Source organism: Danio aesculapii, chromosome 10 (genome assembly GCF_903798145.1).
Source record: "Danio aesculapii chromosome 10, fDanAes4.1, whole genome shotgun sequence".
In the NCBI taxonomy this organism is placed as follows: Eukaryota; Metazoa; Chordata; class Actinopteri; order Cypriniformes; family Danionidae; genus Danio; species Danio aesculapii.
This window is the reverse complement of record NC_079444.1, coordinates 598,493-619,608: the sequence shown is the minus strand read 5'-3', so window position 1 is coordinate 619,608 and position 21,116 is coordinate 598,493. Positions and strand designations below refer to the sequence as shown.

Below are 21,116 nucleotides of genomic sequence, written 5' to 3'. Positions count from 1 at the left end.
TCCACTCCCGCAAGCTGTCCCTCAGCTCTCCTGTCAGCTGTAAGGGTGGAGCTCTGGATCTGTCCACCTCCACCTCCTCTGCAGCCAGCAGTCCAACGTCTCCATACAACCCCATCATCTGCTCCCCTCCACCCACCTGCACCAAAGCCCCTCTGGACCTCAGCCGGGGCCCCAGCTCCCCAGAGCTTTGCCCCTCCACCCCGGAGGAAGGTGGAGAACTGCCACGCATAGACGCTTTCTGTGGGAAACTGCGGCGGAGTATTCGACGAGGTGAGGGTTTTGATTATGCATGTTAGTAAACTTTTTTTTTTCTCTGGCCAAACCAAAACTAATAATTTCCTTGCCACAAATTTTAAATAATGGGTCAAAACAAGCAAAATATATATTTTTATTCAACAAAAATGTTCATAAAAACTATTAAATTTTTTTAAAATATTGTCAGTAGTCTGTCCGGGTTACTGTAGATAAATCAGGCAACTATAGATAAATGGAGAGTTCATCTCAAACTGTAAGCAAGTGTGATGGTTTAAGATGTTGGCTCGATGTTGGATTTTGGTCACTTTACAATACAACCCCCCAAAATCAAGCAAATATCAACATCTAATGATGTTACAGCTTGACGTTGTGTGGATGTTACCACTATGACATCTATCAGACAGATTTGGTTGCCATACCTGACCAACAAATGTCAGTATTTGACATCAATAAGACGTTGATTTAAGATGTCGGCTCGACATTTTGGTCACTTTCCAACACAACCTAAAATCAACCAAATATCAACGTCATTTGACGTCTTTACTGGACGTCAAAACCACGTTGTCCTTAGAAGCAGGCTAGACATTGAATTTTGGTCACCTGACATCACGACCTAAATCTGCTGAACCATTATAGAGGTGATGAAATGTATATTCACATTATCTATTATTTTAAATATTAATATTATTAATTAAGATACAGATCAGAGAAAGATCATTCTCCCTATTAAAGGCCTGACCCTCCATACATCTTGATTTGATGTCCTTAAGGTGGTAAATTCCCCCAACTCCCCTGTAATTATGACTGTTTTGTGGTTCAGGGTGACATACAAATAATAAAGTAGATTGAATTTAAAGTTCTCAGTCATCCAAAACACATAACTGAGCATGTATGATTTTTCTGACAGCTGTACTTGAGTCAGTATCGCTGGACAAGTTCATTCCCGAGACGCCCACATCCAGTGACTCCGGAGAAATGTCTCCAAGCCGTTCCCCATCCACCCCAAGACACCTTCGCTATCGACAGCCCGCAGGTACCATCTTTCTCAGCCTTCTTTCCTCATCCATTATTTTAGCTGACTGTATGTTGTAAAATATGCATACCGTATGGAAAAATAAGGGGGGAAATGCTCCCAGTTCATATTGGTTGAATAATAACAGTTTTATTCACACCAGAAACAAAATCTGGATTTTTGTATGTTTTCATACATGGCTGTATAATGTTTAGACTGAGCATGTAATATGGCATCATGTTTGTAGAAGTGCATTATTACTGTTCAGAGTAAGAAATAAGATTAATAAGACTTTCCTCAAAAGAAAAAATATAATAGCAAAAACTGTAAAAAATTACTGCACTTGATAAATGAAAAATAATACAAATTTCACAGGAGTGCTAACAATTTTGACTCCAACAGTATATGCACTCACTGGCCACTTTATTAGGAACACCTGTCTAACTGCTCGTTCATGCAAACTTCTAATCAGCCAATCACATGGCAGCAACTCAATGCATTTAGGCATGTAGACATGGTCAAGACGATCTGCTGCAGGTCAAACAGAGCATCAGAATGGGGAAGAAAGGGGATTTAAGTGACTTTGAACGTGGCATGATTGTTGGTGCCAGACAGGCTGGTCTGAGTATTTCAGAAACTGCTGATCTACTGGGATTTTCACACACAACCATATTTAGGGTTTACAGAGAATGGTCCGACAAAGAGGAAATATCCAGTGAGCGGCAGTTCTGTGGGCGCAAATGCCTTGTTGATGCCAGAGGTCAGAGGAGAATGCCCAGACTGGTTGGATCTGACAGAAAGACAACAGTAACTCAAATAAGCACTCGTTACAACCGAGGTCTGCAGAAGAGCATCTCTGAACACACAACACGTTTAACCTTGAGGCGGATGGGCTACAGCAGCAGAAGACCACACCGGGTGCCGCTCCTGTCAGCTAAGAACAGGAAACTGAGGCTACAATTCACACAGGCTCACCAAAACTGGACAATAGAAGATTGGAGAAACGTTGCCTGGTCTGATGAGTCTCCACCAACAACATGAAAGCATGGATCCATCCTGCCTTGTATCAACGGTTCAGGCTGGTGGTGGTGGTGTAATGGTGTGGGGAGATTTTCTTGGCACACTTTGGGTCCATTAGTACCAATTGAGCTTCATGTAAACACCACAGCCTTCCTGAGTATTGTTGCTGATCATCTCCATCCCTTTATGACCACAGTGTACCCATCTCTGATGGCTACTTCCAGCAGGATAACGCACCATGTCATAAAGCGTAAATCATCTCAGACTGGTTTCTTGAACATGACAATGAGTTCACTGTACTCAAATGGCCTCCACAGTCACCAGCTCTCAATCCAATAGAGCACCTTTGGGATGTGATGCAACGGGAGATTGGCATCATGGATGTGCAGCCGACAAATCTGCAGCAACTGTGTGATGCTATCATGTCAATATGGAGCAAAATCTCTGAGGAATATTTCCAGTATCTTGTTGAATCTCTACCACGAAGGTTTAAGGCAGTTCTGAAGACAAAAGGGGGTGCAACCCGGTATTAGTAAGGTGTACCTAATAAAGTGGCCGTTGTGTGTATTGAATGCTACACGAAAATGTTATTTGAATTAGAGCATGCACTGAACTTTTCCCTGAAATAATTTTTAATGATTATTCCAAGAAATGCGAATGTGAGCTCTTTCTTTAGTCCCTTAACGGTGCTTTTCTGTGGTGGTGTCCTCATAGGTCAGTGTCCTGATAACTCCCGCTGTGCCGTGTCCCCTGCGTCCGCCTTCGCCATCGCCACCGCCGCAGCCGGACACAGCAGCCCGCAAGGTTAGAGGACACTGATGCGCTCCGACAGCTGAAACAGACCTCCCGTCGGCTGTGTGTATTCACGTCCTCCCTCACACATTTCTCCCACTGTCTCTCATTCAGGATTTACCAACCCAGAGAAATCCTACGACAAAGAGTTCCTCATCCGCAGAGCCGCCACCAACAGAGTACTCAACGTCCTGCGACACTGGGTTTCTAAACACTCGCAGGTTTGTTCATCAGTTAAAAACATCCGGAAATGAGCAGTTTTCCATAATTTGTGCTTCATGCTTTTTATTTTCCACATTTATTTATGATTTTGAATTGCATTATGGGAGCTCTTTCTTCCAACAAAGTTTAACCTTGAAAAGTTTGATTTTATAAACATTTTTAATAGTTAAAGTGATATATTGTCTGTGTTGGTGTATATTGCACTACAAAACCTGGTAATAAACTGCCAGTATGTTTTCAGTTATTTTACAGACTTATTTCCTAATATATTATTTCTTATACATTAAATTATTTCAATTATACCAAAATGTCAATAAGAGTCACTTTGTTAAACTGCAGAGTTGAATTTTCAACATGAAAAGTCGACAGAGCAGAGATCAACATCCCATAATGCAATTCTCAACCGTAAATAAACAGAAAACACTTCTGAATCACTAAATACGGAAACTGTTCACCAGTTTTGATATGTTTACTGTAGGAAATTTACTAAATATCTTCATGGAACATAATCTTTGCTTAATATTCTAATGATTTTTGGCATAAAAGAAAACTTGATCATTTTGACCTATAAAAATGTATCTGTAAATGTAACATAAGACCACTGGATATTTTTTTTGCAAGATGCTAACGGTCTAATTCGATTCAATAATTTATGCTAAGCTAAGCTAAACGCGCCATCGCCAGGCCCGGAGACCGGCTGAATAGATTCAAAAATGATAAAACTCAACTGGAGTTGTAAAAAGAGCAACCCAGGCTCACTCTGAAAACGTAGACCTAAATACGTTTCTGGAGACCACGAAATACGTCCAAGGAGGTACATATTTTTGCAGTTTTTATTTTCACGAATCCACGAGAGGCCGCTGTGCATGCTTTTTCATATCTCAAATTTCTCTCGCAAGTGCCATTCGGGCCTGCTGTTCTTGCGGAAACCCACCAGAGGTTGCTGTTGACTGACTGAATGACTGACTGACCGACCAATCGACTGACCCACCCTGCTCCTTCCCTAAACCCAACCACATTTTCAGATTTTATGACATTCTCACCCTGTTATTTACTTGTTTATTTTATTTTTTTGGATTCTGTTTTTGTCTTACCTGATTTGTGGAACCGTTCTTCCGTTCTTCAAACCCCGTTGTCGTGGTCAACTCCTCTCTGCGTCTCAAGTCCGCCGATGTACATGACAAGCTAACTGGACAAACTGGTTACAGTAGGAAAGCCGTCCACATGGAGGTAAGCGGTCAGCTGGTAAGCGCAATAAGGAATGCGCAGTAGCGTTCGTTTAAAAAATTAAATGCAGCCATACGTACCTCTGGCCACATAACTTGCGGTCTCCAGAAACGTTTACACGGCTACGTTTTCAGAATGAGGCTATGTTGAAAAAGAGCCTATATTCAAGAATATTCTTTCTACTTCACTGTAAAAATCATATGTTACTTAACCATATTTCATGATTTACAGTTTTTCTCTGTTTATTTATGGTTGTGAATTGTATTATGGGATGGTAATCTCTGGTTTGTCGACTTTTGATATTGAAAGTTCAACTGGGTTTTATCAAAATGACTATTACTAAAGTTTTAGTGGTTTGAAACAATGTATTGTATAATAAATGATATATAAAGTGTGTAAACTAACACAGAAAGTACTGGCAGTGTATTACCAGGTATTTGTAGCGTAATATACAACACCAAACCAGACGATATATCACATCAAACTATTAAAAATGTCAATAAAAGTCACTTTTTTTAACTTTTCACCATCAAACACTTGTTGGAGGAAGGATCAAGGTCCCACAATGCTATTAAAAGCTTAAATTATTAATAATAATAATAAACATGAATCACAAAATGCGGCAGATTGTTAATTGACACTGTGGTTCACTGGTTAGCACTGTCGCCTCACAGCAAGAAGGTCGCTGGTTCGAGTCCCAGCTGAGCCAGTTGGAATTTCTGTGTTTGCATGTTCTCCAAGTGTTGGTGTGGGTTTCCTCCGGGTGCTCCGGTTTCCCCCACAGTCCAAACACATGCGCTATAGGTCAGTTGAATAAACCAAATTGGTCAGAGTGTATGTGTGAATGAGTGTGTATGGATGTTTCCCAGTACTGGGTTGCAGCCGGAAGGGCATCCACTGTGTAAAACATATTGATAAGTTGGCGGTTCATTCCACTGTGGCGACTCCTGATGAATAAAGGACTAAGCTGAAGGAAAATGAATGTTAATTTACTGATATTTTGTACAGTGTAGTCTCACGGAGGTCACTTGATGGGAATAAATTCTTAAATTTGGCCTGCAGTGCCTGTAGTGTCTGGCATTAAAACTGATTTGTTGTGTTTATGATTTGTTTTAGCTTGTGATTGGATCAGGACAGACCTTCTTCCCACAGGTTCATTCATCTGCGATGTCGTGGCTCACACCTCATGAGCATAGCCTTTGTCAGATCTGCTTTGGGCTTCAGTCTGGTTTTGTGTGCAATAGTGACGGCTCTGAAATGTCAGCGGCCCCCCCGAGGGCTCCTGAGATGTTAACTCATGTCAGGAACAGAGCCACATATCACTACACATGCAGTTAAAGTCACAATTATTCGCCCTCCTGTGAATTTCTCTTTTCTTTTTTAAATATTTCCCAAATGATGTTTAACAGCAAGGACTTTTTCACAGTATTTACTATAATATTTTTCTTGAGGAGAAAGCCTCATTCGATTAATTTCAGCAAGAATAAAAGCAGTTTTATATTAATTATCAATTATTTATATTAGCTGTCAATATTTTTAGCTCCCTTAAGCAATATTTTTCTTGCAACACAGGCTCATTGTGGATATGTACCCCTGTTTACATTTCTGGAGAGTGTGTATTATGTAGCCAAAGGTACGTCTGACTGCATTTCATCTTTAAAACGAATGGTATGGGGCGGTATGACGTTGCTGACGGCTTCTGTTCATTTTAGCACTACCAGCTGACCGCTTACCACCATGTGGACAGCTTTTCCGATGTTACCAGTTTGTCCAGTAGCGTACGTCTGCAGACTTGGGACATGAAGCAGAGTAGACTGCGATGAGGGGGTTCGAGTCTGGTAAAGACAGTTCCAGAATACCAGATGGAACAAAAATAAATAAATAAACAACAGGCTGAAAACGTGGTGAAATCACATGGCAGCGATGGCTTTTCCTTTTGTAGATTGCTTTTAAAAACACTATTGGTTGGGTCAGTTGGTCAGTCGACAGCAAGCTGGCCTGGGGTGCGTTTCCGAAAACCATCGTTAGCCAACTAAGGTTGCAAGTTCCGTCGTTTCAAACATAGTTTGTTGATTTGGCGTTTCCCAAATCCATGGTTCCAACGAACATTCGCAAACTGCGTCGCAAACTTGTACACTTACACTCTGGAGCTGTAGTTAGAAACATAGTTTCTGGCTGTGTTCTATTCCCACTTATCCCCCCTATGCCCTATTTGTTTAGAACATTCTAAACTCCTTCAAACTATTTTCTGGTACTTACAGTTCAAACATCACATTTTTAGTAGAACAATTAATCGTTAAGAAAAAAGAAATTAAATAAAGTTGCAAAACAAATCATTTAAACCCCTTTTGTATGAACTACAAACAAACAAAAAATGTTGGTTGTCTTTTGATGTGTGTGCATGTCGTTGTACTGATTGTGTTGCAAACGCTGCCAGCAGGCGGCGCAAAGGAAAGTTTTAAAGTGGCAATGGGGTGCAGAGAATACCTGTCACGGAGTCATAAAGTCAGCTGAGGTATAGGTGCACTCACAGGTAGCCATTGATGTAGCAGAGAAGTGGACTGGACCCCACAGCGACAGAACCATTTGAAAACGCTGAATCTAGAAGGCAGCCACGTGGAATATCGTTGATGCTTTCAAACCTCACTGAAGTCAGCTGGCTTTGTAAAACTCACAGTTAGCCTTTAATAGCAGTACATTGCCCTGAATGAAAAGCAAATAATACTAATGAAGTACTCACTGAGGGGTCAGATGTTTGTGTATCGCTGTCTGCAGGACTTTGAGATGAACGCGGAGCTGACGACGGCTGTGATGGCTCTGTTGGAGGAGGTGCTGAGAGATCCAGATCTTCTGCCGCAGGAGAGAAAAGCTGCAGTCAATATACTGAGGTCAGCTTGACTGCGTTCATACACTTCAGTTGCATAAGAGAAACACCTTCAAAAAATATAGATTAGGACCCTTTTGCATGTTTCTCAGTAGCTGAAGTCGTCATACAGTTGTTAAACTAAGAGCGTAGTGAATGGGAGAGCTTTATATTTTGGTGTGAACCAAGCATTTTATAATACATACGCTGCAGGTAATATCTAACTCAACAAATCCATGAATAAAAGTTTTAAAGCGATGTTAAGATTGTCTGTGCTAAAGTTAGGAAGGAGTAGTGAACACTCTGTAGTGAGTCTGTATTTCTGAACACAATTCATGCTTAAAGCTCTCATCTATCTAGCTGGTTATCTGAGAACAGCGTGGTGCAAGGACAGGAACTGAGAACCAACCACTGATGTAGTGATAATTTAATAGTCATCACATTCCCTGGCAGTGGCAAATAGCTTTGGTTTTAGTCTTTAAGATTGAATGTAATTACATTAATGTCTAATTAGTAACACTTTACAATAAGGTGGCATTCGTTAGTTATTGTATCCTCCTGAGAACCCGCCCATTGACTTGTGTCCTCTGTAGTGGACATAGCATTTTCATGACTTTTCTTTGAATTTTTTGAGCTACTCTGTCGAGTTCTGTTGTACAGTTCAGAGGACATCCTGGGCTTTCTAGTGATATGTCATTTGATTGGCTGGCATGCTAGGAACCACTTCTTACACTGCATTCAAAATGGCTGACATACAAAATAGCACATTCTATGGGAAGGACAGAGGCATGTAAAATTTAGCTTTTTAAATGTTTTTTACTGTTATTATTACATATATATTTGTTTATTAAAGTGTCAGGAACAATAAATTTAACTTTTAAAGCTTTTAACTTGTTTGTGTTTCAAAATATCATCCTTTTTTAAATGTCCACTATAGTGGACACCAGGACCATCTTAATGTAATTAATGACTGCATGTTGTAGGGGGCAGAATTGAAGCAGAGAGGATTCTTTAAAAGATAGTTGAGGGAGACTCTGATTTAGAGTCTGACAATCAGACAATTAGAGAATTAGAGATAATTAGAGAATTACAATCTGTTTTAAATCACTTTTACTGTATGTTAAATTTGTGTTGGATTAACATCACTTTTTTTTTGTTTTTTGTTTTGTTCTTTTGAGTTCGGCTCTCTTTCAGATTAAACTGTTTCAGGAATTTCAATACAAAAGGAAAAGATGGCGTTTGTTTTGTTTTTGTTACATTAATATTGAGTAGCTGTCGTTTAGAACTAAAATGGTCCTGTGGTTCACTACAGTGGACATGCTGTAAAATTAAAAATAAAAACAAAATGTAAAAACTCTAAATTGTAGATTTTTTTTAACCTAAAGGATGTAGGAAATCTATATATATATTTCTTCAGGTCTCAGGAGGGTATTTTAAACAAAGAATGAACAATCCATTTATTTCCATCATTACATCAATATGAGTATTAATCATCTTTGTTAACGTTAGTTAATGGAAGTAAAGTTGTTTATGTTAACTCATTAGCCTTTAGCTTTTAAAGTAAGTATCCAATACACTACATTTGAATTCAGTTGAATTTTGCATGTAAGAATTAATCACGATTAATCGCAGAAAATCATCAATTCGAAATTTTGTTTGTTGCACCACAATAAACTGAAGCTAGACTAAGCACAGTAAATCATGCATTTAATTGTGTTCTAGCTAGATTAATCGAAGAAAAAGTTTGTGATTAATTACGATTTTTCAAATTTACTCGTTGACCAGCACTACAAATGATTATAATTAATTCTAAATAAACGTAGTGGCTGCATGTTGCAGGTTGTTCATCATAGTTAAACTACTTCTTTATTAATTCTCATCTTTCCCCAGTGCGCTTTCTCAAGAAGAACAGGACGATTCACAATTGAAGATTGAGGATATCGTCCAAATGGTTAGTGTCACTGCAGCGCTGAAGCTAGATTTCTGTGTTTAGATCTACTTTAATCTTGATTAATCGCATCCAACCTAAAAGTTCATATTTACACCATATATTTTGTGCATACTATGCATGTAGAGTAGGGAAAATACGTATCGAACATGTCGCTATTTTTATCAGAAAACATATTTCTAAAGGTGCTGTTGACTTGACATTTTCCTCGGATGTTGGTAACAACCAAAGAAATCCATATGTGCAAAGAAAACAAAACTAGTTAGTTTACAAATTAAGTTATAAGGCCAGACAGAATCTGCTGACATTTTTTGCTATTTCTGCGTAGAATTTAGTAAAAAATCTGTGGATTTATGTGGAATGATTTTAGAAGTATCATAATTAAAAACTTAATATATGAAATAATAAATAATACATTTGTAACTTTTATTTAATGTTTACAATGCAAATTCGATTAGATCCACTTATTCGTAAACAAAGCAAGTGTCTTATATAATATATTTACTAAAAGACACTTTACAAACTGCATTGTAAATAATGTAAATAAATCATATGAACATTTTAATATTACTATTATTATATCACAATAAAACTACTGAAATTCATTAAAAAACTAAACAAATATAAATTTACACAAGTAAATAAATAGACTCAATGATGGCAACCTTCTGCCCTTCATCAGTGTAAATGAATATCAGCTGCTTCAGTCCAACATCTACATTACCAGGAGGATAAAGATGAAACCAGGGTGGACATTTCAGAAAGACAATGATTCAAAACACAGCCAAGGAGACTCTCAAATGCTTTTAAAGAAAGAAAATCAAGCTGTGGAATGGCCCAGCCAATCACCTGACTTGAATCCAATAAAAAAGACAAATTAAAGCTCAGATTTGATAGACGAGACTCACAGAAACATCCAGATTTTGACACTCTGTTAAAGTCTGTGAGAAACTCACACCTGAGCAATGCATGTGACTTCATTCTCCATATGAGAGGCGTCTTTAAGCTGCCATCACCAAACAAGCCTTTTATATAAATGTCTCCTTGAGTCGTTTTCTTGTTATTACACTGAACTTATTTTCAGATTTGTTTTGTTTTATTTTTACACTACTTTTGTATTGTTTGGGTTTTTACCAAAATTGGGTTCAATTCCAGACTCAACAGCTCCTTTAGAAGTATTATTCCCATGAAAATACATGACGTGTTTTATATTTAATCCCCCCCCCCCCCCTGTAAATGCATGACTATTGCATAATTAAAAATTATATTTATAATTATTTATATATATAAATTATATAAATACAAATTATATTAAAATGTAAATTTATTTAGTGTACTTTTGTATTTTACGTACAGTATGTGTGTGTATTTAAACATTTATTCATAAATATAAACAGTACACATGTATATATTATGTAAATACACACTTTTACCTTGGATGCGGTTAATAGTTTGACAGCACTACTTGTTTTTTTCACGTTTCATATTATTTTGTGTGTGTTCCCTAGGTGGACTGTCCGAGGGCCGAATGCTTTGAGTCACTCTCCGCAATGGAGCTAGCAGAACAAATCACCTTGCTGGACCACATAGTGTTCCGGAATATTCCCTATGAGTGAGTGCATACAAACTAGGGCTGAACAATATATCATTTGAGCATCTATATCGCCATGTGTGTATCCCAAATAGTCACATCACAGGATTATATGATTCATTAATAAGTAAATGATAAAGCTATTGTTAAATGTTATACAGTTTTTATTATTTAACAATGATGACCATGTTATTTTACATTTGATTGTTTAATATCTGTACTTGAATACTGTTTTATTTATTTAGTATAATTAATGCAGATGCACTGCATAGAAAAAGACTTAAAGGTGCAGTATGTAAGTTTGACAACCAGTGGGTGGACTAGGTAATGTATTCATGGTTCAAAACACGTGCAAGTGCAGGTTGCCAGATTGATGACACCAACAGGAATGTGCCTGACTATCGAGCCTAAAAGCTGATTTAAACCATGTTCTAAATTAAAGCAATGGTACGCGATAGAAGCAATATTTTCCATATTAAAAGGAGTTTTTGTCTTAACCAACACCTGAAATTTATATATTAGAAGCGGCTTCTATTTCTCACAGCTCAACAACAGAAAAGTGACAATGTTTACCTCAGGTACACCTCATGTGCTTTATTAAATACTAATAATGCGAGTTTGAATGCCATTTTACATGACATTTATTGCCATACTACTGAAAGCAGCAGCAGATAGTTCACCTCAGATCTTGAAAATAAATTAAACTGTTTGAAATTGAACTTCAGAACTGAGACTCAGTGCAAACCAACACACATCAGTGATTCAGCATCTATATTTAATAATGTTAAAGAGGATTCATATGTATTAATTATATTATTAACCTTACCATTTCGCTTGAGTGCAGTGAGTGCACTATTCTGTGCTTCTGAATGGCTGTATTTACATTTTTGTCATGTTTCGTCTGGTGCAAACAGCCAAATTGCTTATCACTGCGTATCTCGTCACGTAGTGTGTTGTTTGGACACGGGCTTACAATGTAACCTGCTCACCTAATTTTACATTTGTAATATTTCTATTATTTGCTAATTAATAACCACCTCAAGTGGAACTCTGAATCCGCTTTCCATTTTGGGGCTGCTACTGTCCACCGGAGGTCACATTTCGGTCTCAGACGCATGCTTTGAGAGCGTTCCTGACTGAATGAATCAAATACGTGATTTTCCACCAAGGAAACCCAGGTGCTGAGATATAATTGGCTAAACTGGCATTGGGCGGGTTAAAGGGACCAAATTCCAGACAGACGTTCCAACACGTAACGCACATGTTCAAAGCAGAATATCTGACTTCAGCATTGTGTTTCAGATAAACAAGAATGTCCACTTAGCATGTTTCTGAAATATCCGCAAACATATTATAGTATGTTTATGCTTTGGAAGAGTCAAAAACTTACATACAGCACCTTTAATCATCCCAGTCAATCTAAATGAATGAAATCTTTCCAAATAGAGCTATTCAAATCATCTGGTGAACTTATATTCATATCGGAAGATATATAGTGGCAAAACAATATATCACAATGTAAGATTTTTACGATGCCGTGCAGCCCTAATACAAACAGAGCAAACATAAACACTTGAATCAACACAAATTGTTGGTGACTTACTGTTTTACATTATGCATAATATTTGATAATGATGTTTGACTTTGCAGGGAGTTTCTTGGTCAAGGCTGGATGAAGATGGACAAAAATGAAAGAACTCCATACATTATGAAGACCAGTCAGCACTTCAATGATGTGGGCACTAATTTAAAAAACTATAAACATACAATACTACAAAAAACTTCAACAAAACATTATATTTATTACAGTGTGTTTCTCTTCATTTTTCCTGTTTATCGAAATGTTATTTAATATTTGTTAGCAACGTATAAATTTGGATGTACTTGATTGTTTTGACTGTGATCGTGTTATTTTGTGAGATTTGTTCCAGTTTTGGCTTTAGTACTGACTAATCTAAAATGCACAAATATATTACTGTAAAACATCTTATAGAAAAAATATGAATTTAAAAGAAATATCTGTAAGTAGATATCTCCCAGCATCTGTAAGTAAATATCTCCCAGCAGGCACACAACGTCATAAGACGTTAATATTAGGTTAGATTTAGGTTGTGATTTCAGGTGACCAAAATTCAGTGCCCAGCCAACGTGTAAGGACAACGTTAATATGGCGTCCGTTAATGACATGAAATGACGTTGATATTTGGTTGATTTTAGGTTGTGTTGGAAAGTGACCAAAATCCAGCGTCGAGCCAACATCTTAAACCAACGTCATATTGGCATCAAATAATAACATTTATTCATCAGGTGTGGCAACCAAAATCCAATGTCTGATAGACGTCATAGTGGTAACATCAACACAACGTCAGGCTGTAACATCATTAGATGTTGATATTGGGTTGATTTTAGGTTGTGTTGGAAAGTGACCAAAATTCAATGTCGAGCCAACATCTTAAACTAATGTCATATTGACGTCAAATACTGAAATTTATTCTTCAAGTATGCCAACCAAAATCCAACGTCTATTAGACGTCATAGTGGTAACGTCCACACAACGTCAGGCTGTTACATCTTTAGATGTTGATGTTTGGTTGATTTTAGGCTGTGTTGGAAAGTGACCAAAATCCAACGTTGTGTCAACATCTTAAACCAACGTCATATTGACATCAAATACTGACATTTATTTATCAGGTATGGCAACCAAAATCCAACATCTGATAGACGTCATAGTGGTAAAGTCTACAAAACGTCAAGCTGTTACATCATTAGACGTGGATATTTGGTTGATTTTATGTTGTGTTGGAAAGTGACCAAAGTCCAACGTCTAGTCAACATCTTAAACCAACATCTTATTGACATCAAATAGACATTTATTGGTCAGGTGTGGCAACCAAAATCCAGCATCTATTAGACATCATAGTGGTAACGTCCACACAATGTCAAGCCGTAACATCATTAGACGTTGATTTTAGGTTGGCCATTGGACATTGACGTCAGCCTGATATTGGGTTCTGATGTCAACCCGATTTTCATTTCCAAACAAAATACAACGTCCTTACAACGTGGGGGTACAAAGTCAATCTGATGTCATGTTGACGTCCTGTGCCTGCTGGGTTAATTTATGAAGAGCATTGTAACTATCAGCACACTGATTTAAAAAAAAATCTTGGTTTCAATATACTAATTTAAGATTAAGTAAGACTAGACATATGCATTTTAATCACAATGAAAATACTTTATTAATATTTTTTCCCCAATTTCTGTTCAACGAAGAGATTTTTTCAACACATTTCTAAACATAATAGCTTTAATAACTCATTTCTAATAACTGATTTCGTTTATCTTTGCCATGATAACAGTAAATAATATTTGACTAGATATTTTTTAAGATACTTACAGTAACAAGGCTTAACTAGGGTAATTAGGGTAAAGTTAGGGTAATTTAGACAAGTTATTGTATAACAGTGGTTTGTTCTGCTGACAATCAAAATAAATATTGCTTAAGGGGGCTAATAATATTGACCTGAATATGTTTTAAAAAAATTTAAAGCTGCTTTTATTCTAGCCGAAATAAAACTTTCTCCAGAAGAAAATATATTATAGGAAATACTGTGAAAAATTCCTTTCTCTGGTAAACATCATTTGGAAAATATTTAAAAAAGAAAAAATCACAGGAGGGTGAATAATTTTGACCAACTATACTTGTAATATGCAGAACAGCTTCATGTGATGCTCTTGAAGCAGTGTAACTGGGTTGTCTCCACAGATGAGTAATCTGGTAGCTTCTGAGATTATGGCTCATGCAGATGTGAGCTCCAGGGCTGGATCCATTGACAAGTGGCTAGCAGTGGCTGATATTTGCCGCTGTCTCAACAACTATAATGGAGTCTTGGAAATCACATCAGCACTGAACCGCAGCGCCATCTACAGGCTAAAGAAGACATGGGCCAAGGTTTGCAAACAGGTAGGTCTGAAATTCAATTGAAGACCGTATTATTTACTTTTTGGCTGTTTTGAACATTTTAATCATGCATGAGTTTTGATTTGTTTTTTTTAATCAGACCAAGGCATTAATGGATAGACTGCAGAAGATCGTGTCGTCTGAAGGGAGGTTTAAGAATCTGAGGGAAACTCTGAAGAAGTAAGTTTACGTTTGTCAATGGGTTTTTTTTCTATGCATTCAATATTTTTTTTCTTTCTTGTTTTCTTGGGATCACGACTTTTATTTTGTCTACATAACAAAAAATTAGTTTTCTTGTGATCATAACATATCAAAAGTAGTTTTCTCATTATCACCACATATTCTGCTTTTATTTATTTACGTATTAAATGTCATTGTTATTTATACCTGCCCATTGTATAACCAGGCCACCAAAAACGTTCATTTGGACACTCCAGCCTTTAAAACACAATCTTCCACATGTAAATTAAAGTGTGTATGAAGCGGCAGCACGAGCAGTGCTCAACAGTAAGGACAGTGTGTGAGGCGCTCGGGACAGTAGACAGGTTTGTTACTGGCCCGATTTGTGCTGTCTTGTCACACAAGTTCAATTTACTTGCGATTATTTGACAATTGCGTATGAATACAGTCTTAGAATCGAGCTTTTAAGCCTTTAAATGCTACCTTCTCTGTGATGTTGTGAACACCATATTGCTTTTCGGTTCCTCTAATCTGATTAGATGTTGAATGTTGTTTTTTTGTAACCTGGTAAAAACCTGCAGTTAATTTTAGATTGTGTTGGAAAGTGACCAAAATCCAACGTTGAGTCAACATCTTAAACCAACGTCATATTGACGTCAAATACTGACATGTATTCGTCAGGTATGGAAACCAAAATCCAACATCTGATAGACGTCATAGTGGTAACGTCCACACAACATCAAGCTGTTACATCATTAGGCGTTGATGTTTGGTTGATTTTAGGTTGTGTTGGAAAGTGACCAAAATCCAACGTTGTGTCAACATCTTAAACCAACGTCATATTGACGTCAAATACTGACATTTATTCTTTAAGAATGGCAACCAAAAAGCAACGTCTATTAGACATCAAAGTGGTAACATCCACACAACGTGAAGCTGTTACATCATTAGACGTTGATATTGGTTTGATTTTAGATTGTGTTGGAAAGTGACCAAAATCCAACGTCGAGCCAACATCTTAAACCAACGTCATATTGACGTCAAACATTGACTGACATTTGATCATCAGGTGTGGCAACCAAAATCCAACATCTATTAGATGTTATAGTGGTAAGGTCCACACAATGTCAAGCTGTATCATCATTAGACGTTGATTTTAGGTTGGATGTTGGACATAGACGTCAGCCTGATGTTGAGTTCTGATGACAACCCGATTTTCATTTCCAAACAAAATACAACGTCCTTACAACTTTGGAGCACAAAGTCAATCTGACGTCATGTTGACGTTCTGTGCCTGCTGGGTTAATTTATGAAGAGCATTGTAACTATCAGCACACTGATTTAAAAACCTTGGTTTCAATATACTAATTTAAGATTAATTAAGACCAAACATATGCATTTTAATCACAATGAAAATACTTTATTAATCCCAGTGGGAAATTGCTTTTGTTGCAGGTGCTACTCAGAAATAAATAAGACAGATAAAATTAAAGATAAAGGTGAAAATAAAATCTTATCTGATTAGATGTTGTTTTTTTGTAACCTGGTAAAAACCAGTACAGCGAAGTGATGGCAACATCAAATTATGAGGCTAAAAAGATGTCTTGGAAGCAGACATTTAAATGGGTACAACACGACGATCTGCTCATTATAGTTACACATTTTTGACACTATTTTCACGAGTTCACACTTGCAATCGTTTCAGAATAAAGCGTATTTGGCGTGCTGTCCGGGGAGAGGGCTCTGAGCTCGGGGAGACACCCAAACTCGAGTTATTCCTCTTATCAGGAAACAGAGAGGAATAGGGATTCGAGCGAAGTATCTAGCCCGGCCCCAGAACGCTCCCCCCGGGATTGTAATGCTTAAGAGGTGAGGTGACGGGGTGGTGGAGGGATGCTAAAGTCGTACGATGCTGCAGGTAAGGCAGCTTTGGTATATATAGGGGTTTGGTCAAGAACTGATTGGATAATAGAATAATTGTCAATGACGTATTTGATACTGAAACTTCTGCGCGTGCTCCTCCCCAAATTTGTTTATAAAACATCACTAAAACTTGTGGTTAAGAAGCTATTAACTTTTCATTTTCTTTTTTTTTTTTTTTGGTGAGGCCAGTGAAAATATTGACAGGGCAAGTAAAAATCTGGACCACTGGCCCAATTGGGCCAGTAGAAAAAACCCTTAGTGTTGAACCCTGACGAGTGTTCAATGCTAGGGATATGAAAGATTTTGAGTAAATTTTGACCAATTATATATATATTTTTTTAAATTCCATGACTTGTAGGAACCTTGGATAAGTGTGATAACAAAAATAAACAGAAATCAAGGTTATTTTCTTGCTTTGATGAAAGATTTAGGCTTAACTTTTCCTAATATCTCGTGATTGATTTAAGAATGTTTAGATATTTGTAAAATTCCTCTTTTTTTGGCATGGAACAATATACACACACTTTGATTTTACACTGTAATCCACAGCTGTAACCCTCCGTGTGTGCCCTATCTGGGCATGTACCTGACGGATTTGGCATTTATTGAGGAAGGAACACCCAATTTCACAGAGGAAGGTCTCGTCAACTTCTCTAAAATGAGGATGGTAAGTGCTGGGCTGCTCAAATTGATCCAATTCTTGGATTGTAAGACTTGACATTTCAGATTTCTTGAAAGACATCAATAAAGATCTGTATTTAATTGTCCTTTTTTGTTTTCCACAGATTTCACACATAATACGAGAGATTCGACAGTTTCAGCAGGCGCCCTATAGGATTGAACTGCAACCTAAGGTACAGTATTTATGTGTGGTGTCCTCATGTACGATTTTAACCCTGAAAAAACTGATATGTATGATAGTAGAAAAAAATATATATTGAAAATGTGGAACATTTAATGAACCATTAGGCCCAAATAATAAAAAAATAACAAGTTTGCATATGTGTTTTCTTTGAGCAGTGTTGGAATATTCAATCAATTCCATGCATGTTGGAGGTCAGAAGAGGTTTTTCTTCAAGATTTAACATATTAGCAATGTATTGGATATAAATGAATAATTCGATTTACAGAATTCTGTTTTCCTCAATGCAATGCAAGAGTTACATTCAGGAGGTGCGCAACAACCTTCATTTCCTGACTTCAACTTATATAAGCAGCTGATATTAACAGGTGGAGTTTAGTGGAATTCATCACTTGTCAATCATTCTCCAGTCCTCCATTGGCCACAGCCATACACGCATCCTCTATTTCTACTAATTCTCTGCACGACATTAAAAATCGAAGACTTTCTCAACTGCACATATTCTGTGTTCAGTTTTAACACATTTCTGCTGACAGGAAGCTTTTAGCATGCAGAGCTCATGTTAATTTTAGACAATCAGGCCTGTGCTCCATCTACTTCTGCAAAGGTGCTACATTAGTATGCAAAACAGATCACACTCAACAGTAGCAATACAATTGCTGATTTGTATCAGCAATACAAATACAGTGGTTTAATGAGAAGAAAAAGAGACAAAAATAATAAATATATATATTTCTTTTTCCACAATAGCAGCATATCTGATAAATCAAGCTTTATGTCTACAATATACTCATCTTTTAATAGATCAGATGTACAACTCTAGATTTTTTGAGAGAGATCCTAATGGTTTAATCTGATTAAATGATTTAAATAGCACCATTAATGAAAATCATCTTTTGTAAGCTGTTTGGACAGAACTGTGTCCAGGTATAGAGTGTGCACAGTCATATTGGGGTGATATAAACACAATATTCCTTATTTTTTACTGATGTTAAAATAGGATCCAAATCCCAGTGATTTTGAGGCCCACTGCAATGTGACATAGGAATGCAGATTTCCTATCATGTCTTGTAAAAGGGATAAATTTGAAGCCCTTCATACTTAACTAAGATTGACTTTAGAGGAGTTGTAAATTGAGCCTATTTCCCCAAAGAATTCCCCAAAAGAATTCTGTAGATGAGGTTTAACAGGTTTTCATCAAAGTGTGTTTATTTCTGTATTATTTTACAATTTACGAGGCCGTATAAATGTGTGCATAACTAATAATATAGCTGGCTTTATAGGTTAAAAGACCGAAATGAGGAGGGGCTATATTCTAACGATCTAAGAGCAAAGTCTAAAGCGCAAGGCGCAAAAGCATTAAGGGAATGTCCGAATCCACTTTTGCTATTTCAAGGATGGAAAAATACGCTCAGAGTCTCATCTCACATTCCCTTAAAGAGTCAGTTGCGTCGCACCATGGTGCATTTGTTATTTACATGGCGGACTTTGTAAGTGGAAAAACCGAAGGCTTCACTAGAGAGCAAACAGTTAAACAGAGCATCTGCAGCGTGACGAGCCTCCTCCATTCGACCTCTTTACTTTCTCTTTACTTTACTTTTACTCTTTACTTTACTCCTTTACTTTCATGGATAAGGAAACGGCGTTGTACTCACTCCACTGAAGACATCCATTAGCCTACTTATTTCATTTTGTTTGTTAAGCCCAAAGATCTGTGTCAAAAACCCCACAGGTGGACAAATCTAAACTAGTTTTTATTAAAACAAATATAAATATGCATATAATCAATAATACTGCTAATAATAATAACATTATACAAATGCAGATTGTCATGAATAAACTGAAAAAACAGCTGAAGAAGGCATAGAGGCAGTGGTTTTTATATTTATGTGGAAAATAATAATTATTGCACCGTTTTAATTCTTAAATGTTTTTAGTTGTAAAGATATTTGTGTAAGCGTCTAAGGCGCACAACTAATGTGCTCTGCACTGGACTTTATAGCAGCTTTCAGTCGGTCAGTGCCGCAGTCATTTCCTCAAAATAGCAATGCGCCAACAATGCGCCTTAACACACCTCCTTCATAGATCAGAACACCGATGAGTCCACAAAGTGGCACACATGGATTTACTATTTAAACAACGTGGTGCAAAACTGGAAAATTAGGGTTGTATTGGTCTGAAAATAGCAACAATTCGCGCCAAACGCATATTGCGCCTTACTGCATCGGGTGTATGATAGAGCCCAAGGTGTGTTTACTGACTGATTTACAGTTGATCTGAATGTGGAATCCCATTATAAAGAACTGTTTTTCTCTCAGGTGACACAGTTCCTCCTGGATAAGACCCTTGTAATGGACGAGGACACGCTTTATGAATTATCTCTGAAGATCGAGCCAAGACTTCCACCTGCCAACTAAACACGATGATCATGTTTACAACAGACTCAGATATCAAGACAGCCAGTTTGTAAGAATCAAATTCTCAAAGTCTGAGTGTTATAAAAACAAACCACTTATCCATATATATTCACCTCATTCCAGATACTTGCTGTAAACTCAGGTATTAATGTGCCTTGTTGTAAATGTTATGAAATTTCTCGATACATATTTATAGGATGGTGCAATTTAATATCAGTTTGATAATCTCTTGATAATGTTTTTTACCTGAATGCGAAAATATCAGATTGGTTTTTAAGTCTAATCATTTCTTTAGTATATTAATCTTCATGTTTGTATGCATACAAATGGGTTTAGATGAAACAACGTCACACACAAATACTTGTATAAATGGTTTATGAGGACTCTTCATAGACATAATGTATTTTATACTGTAAAAAACGCTATTTACCCTTCCCCTACCCCTAAACCCAACTTTCACTGGTAACCTGTAGCAAATTTTATGTCAAAAGACTAAATCTAAAGAGATCAAATATTATTTATGAGCATTTTGAATTACAAGGACACAAGATATGTCCTTGTAAACCACTTTAACACAACCCATGTCATTAAACAATTTCCTTGTTCACCACATAAACGAGCGCATATATGCCCACACACACACATATACTTGTATACATGGTTTACAGGGACACTCCATAGGTGTAATGTATTTCCTACAGTAAAAACCGCTTATGATATAGCACTACCCCACCCCTAACCCTCACAGGAAACCTGTGGCAAAAGTTTAAAATCAAAAAGACTAAGTTAAATATGATTTTTAAGCATTTTGAATTAGAGGGACACGTGGTGTGACCCTCTAAA

At 37.1% G+C, this 21,116-nt stretch overlaps 1 protein-coding gene across 1 annotated transcript in view; it reads left to right on the top strand.

Moving 5' to 3' along the window:
* The window catches only part of rasgrf2a (Ras protein-specific guanine nucleotide-releasing factor 2a), a 52,480-nt gene extending 31,364 nt beyond the window's left edge, over positions 1–21,116 (top strand). Inside the window, exons 15-27 of the mRNA XM_056466138.1 lie at positions 1–270; positions 1,163–1,288; positions 3,002–3,091; positions 3,194–3,300; positions 7,304–7,416; positions 9,282–9,342; positions 10,848–10,951; positions 12,581–12,665; positions 14,697–14,894; positions 14,992–15,071; positions 17,544–17,661; positions 17,780–17,848; positions 20,175–21,116. The exon at positions 1–270 is cut by the window's left edge and continues 134 nt beyond it. Coding sequence (XP_056322113.1) covers positions 1–270; positions 1,163–1,288; positions 3,002–3,091; positions 3,194–3,300; positions 7,304–7,416; positions 9,282–9,342; positions 10,848–10,951; positions 12,581–12,665; positions 14,697–14,894; positions 14,992–15,071; positions 17,544–17,661; positions 17,780–17,848; positions 20,175–20,273 — 1,520 coding nt within the window. The 3' untranslated portion in view covers positions 20,274–21,116. The remainder of the gene's footprint in view (positions 271–1,162; positions 1,289–3,001; positions 3,092–3,193; positions 3,301–7,303; positions 7,417–9,281; positions 9,343–10,847; positions 10,952–12,580; positions 12,666–14,696; positions 14,895–14,991; positions 15,072–17,543; positions 17,662–17,779; positions 17,849–20,174) is intronic.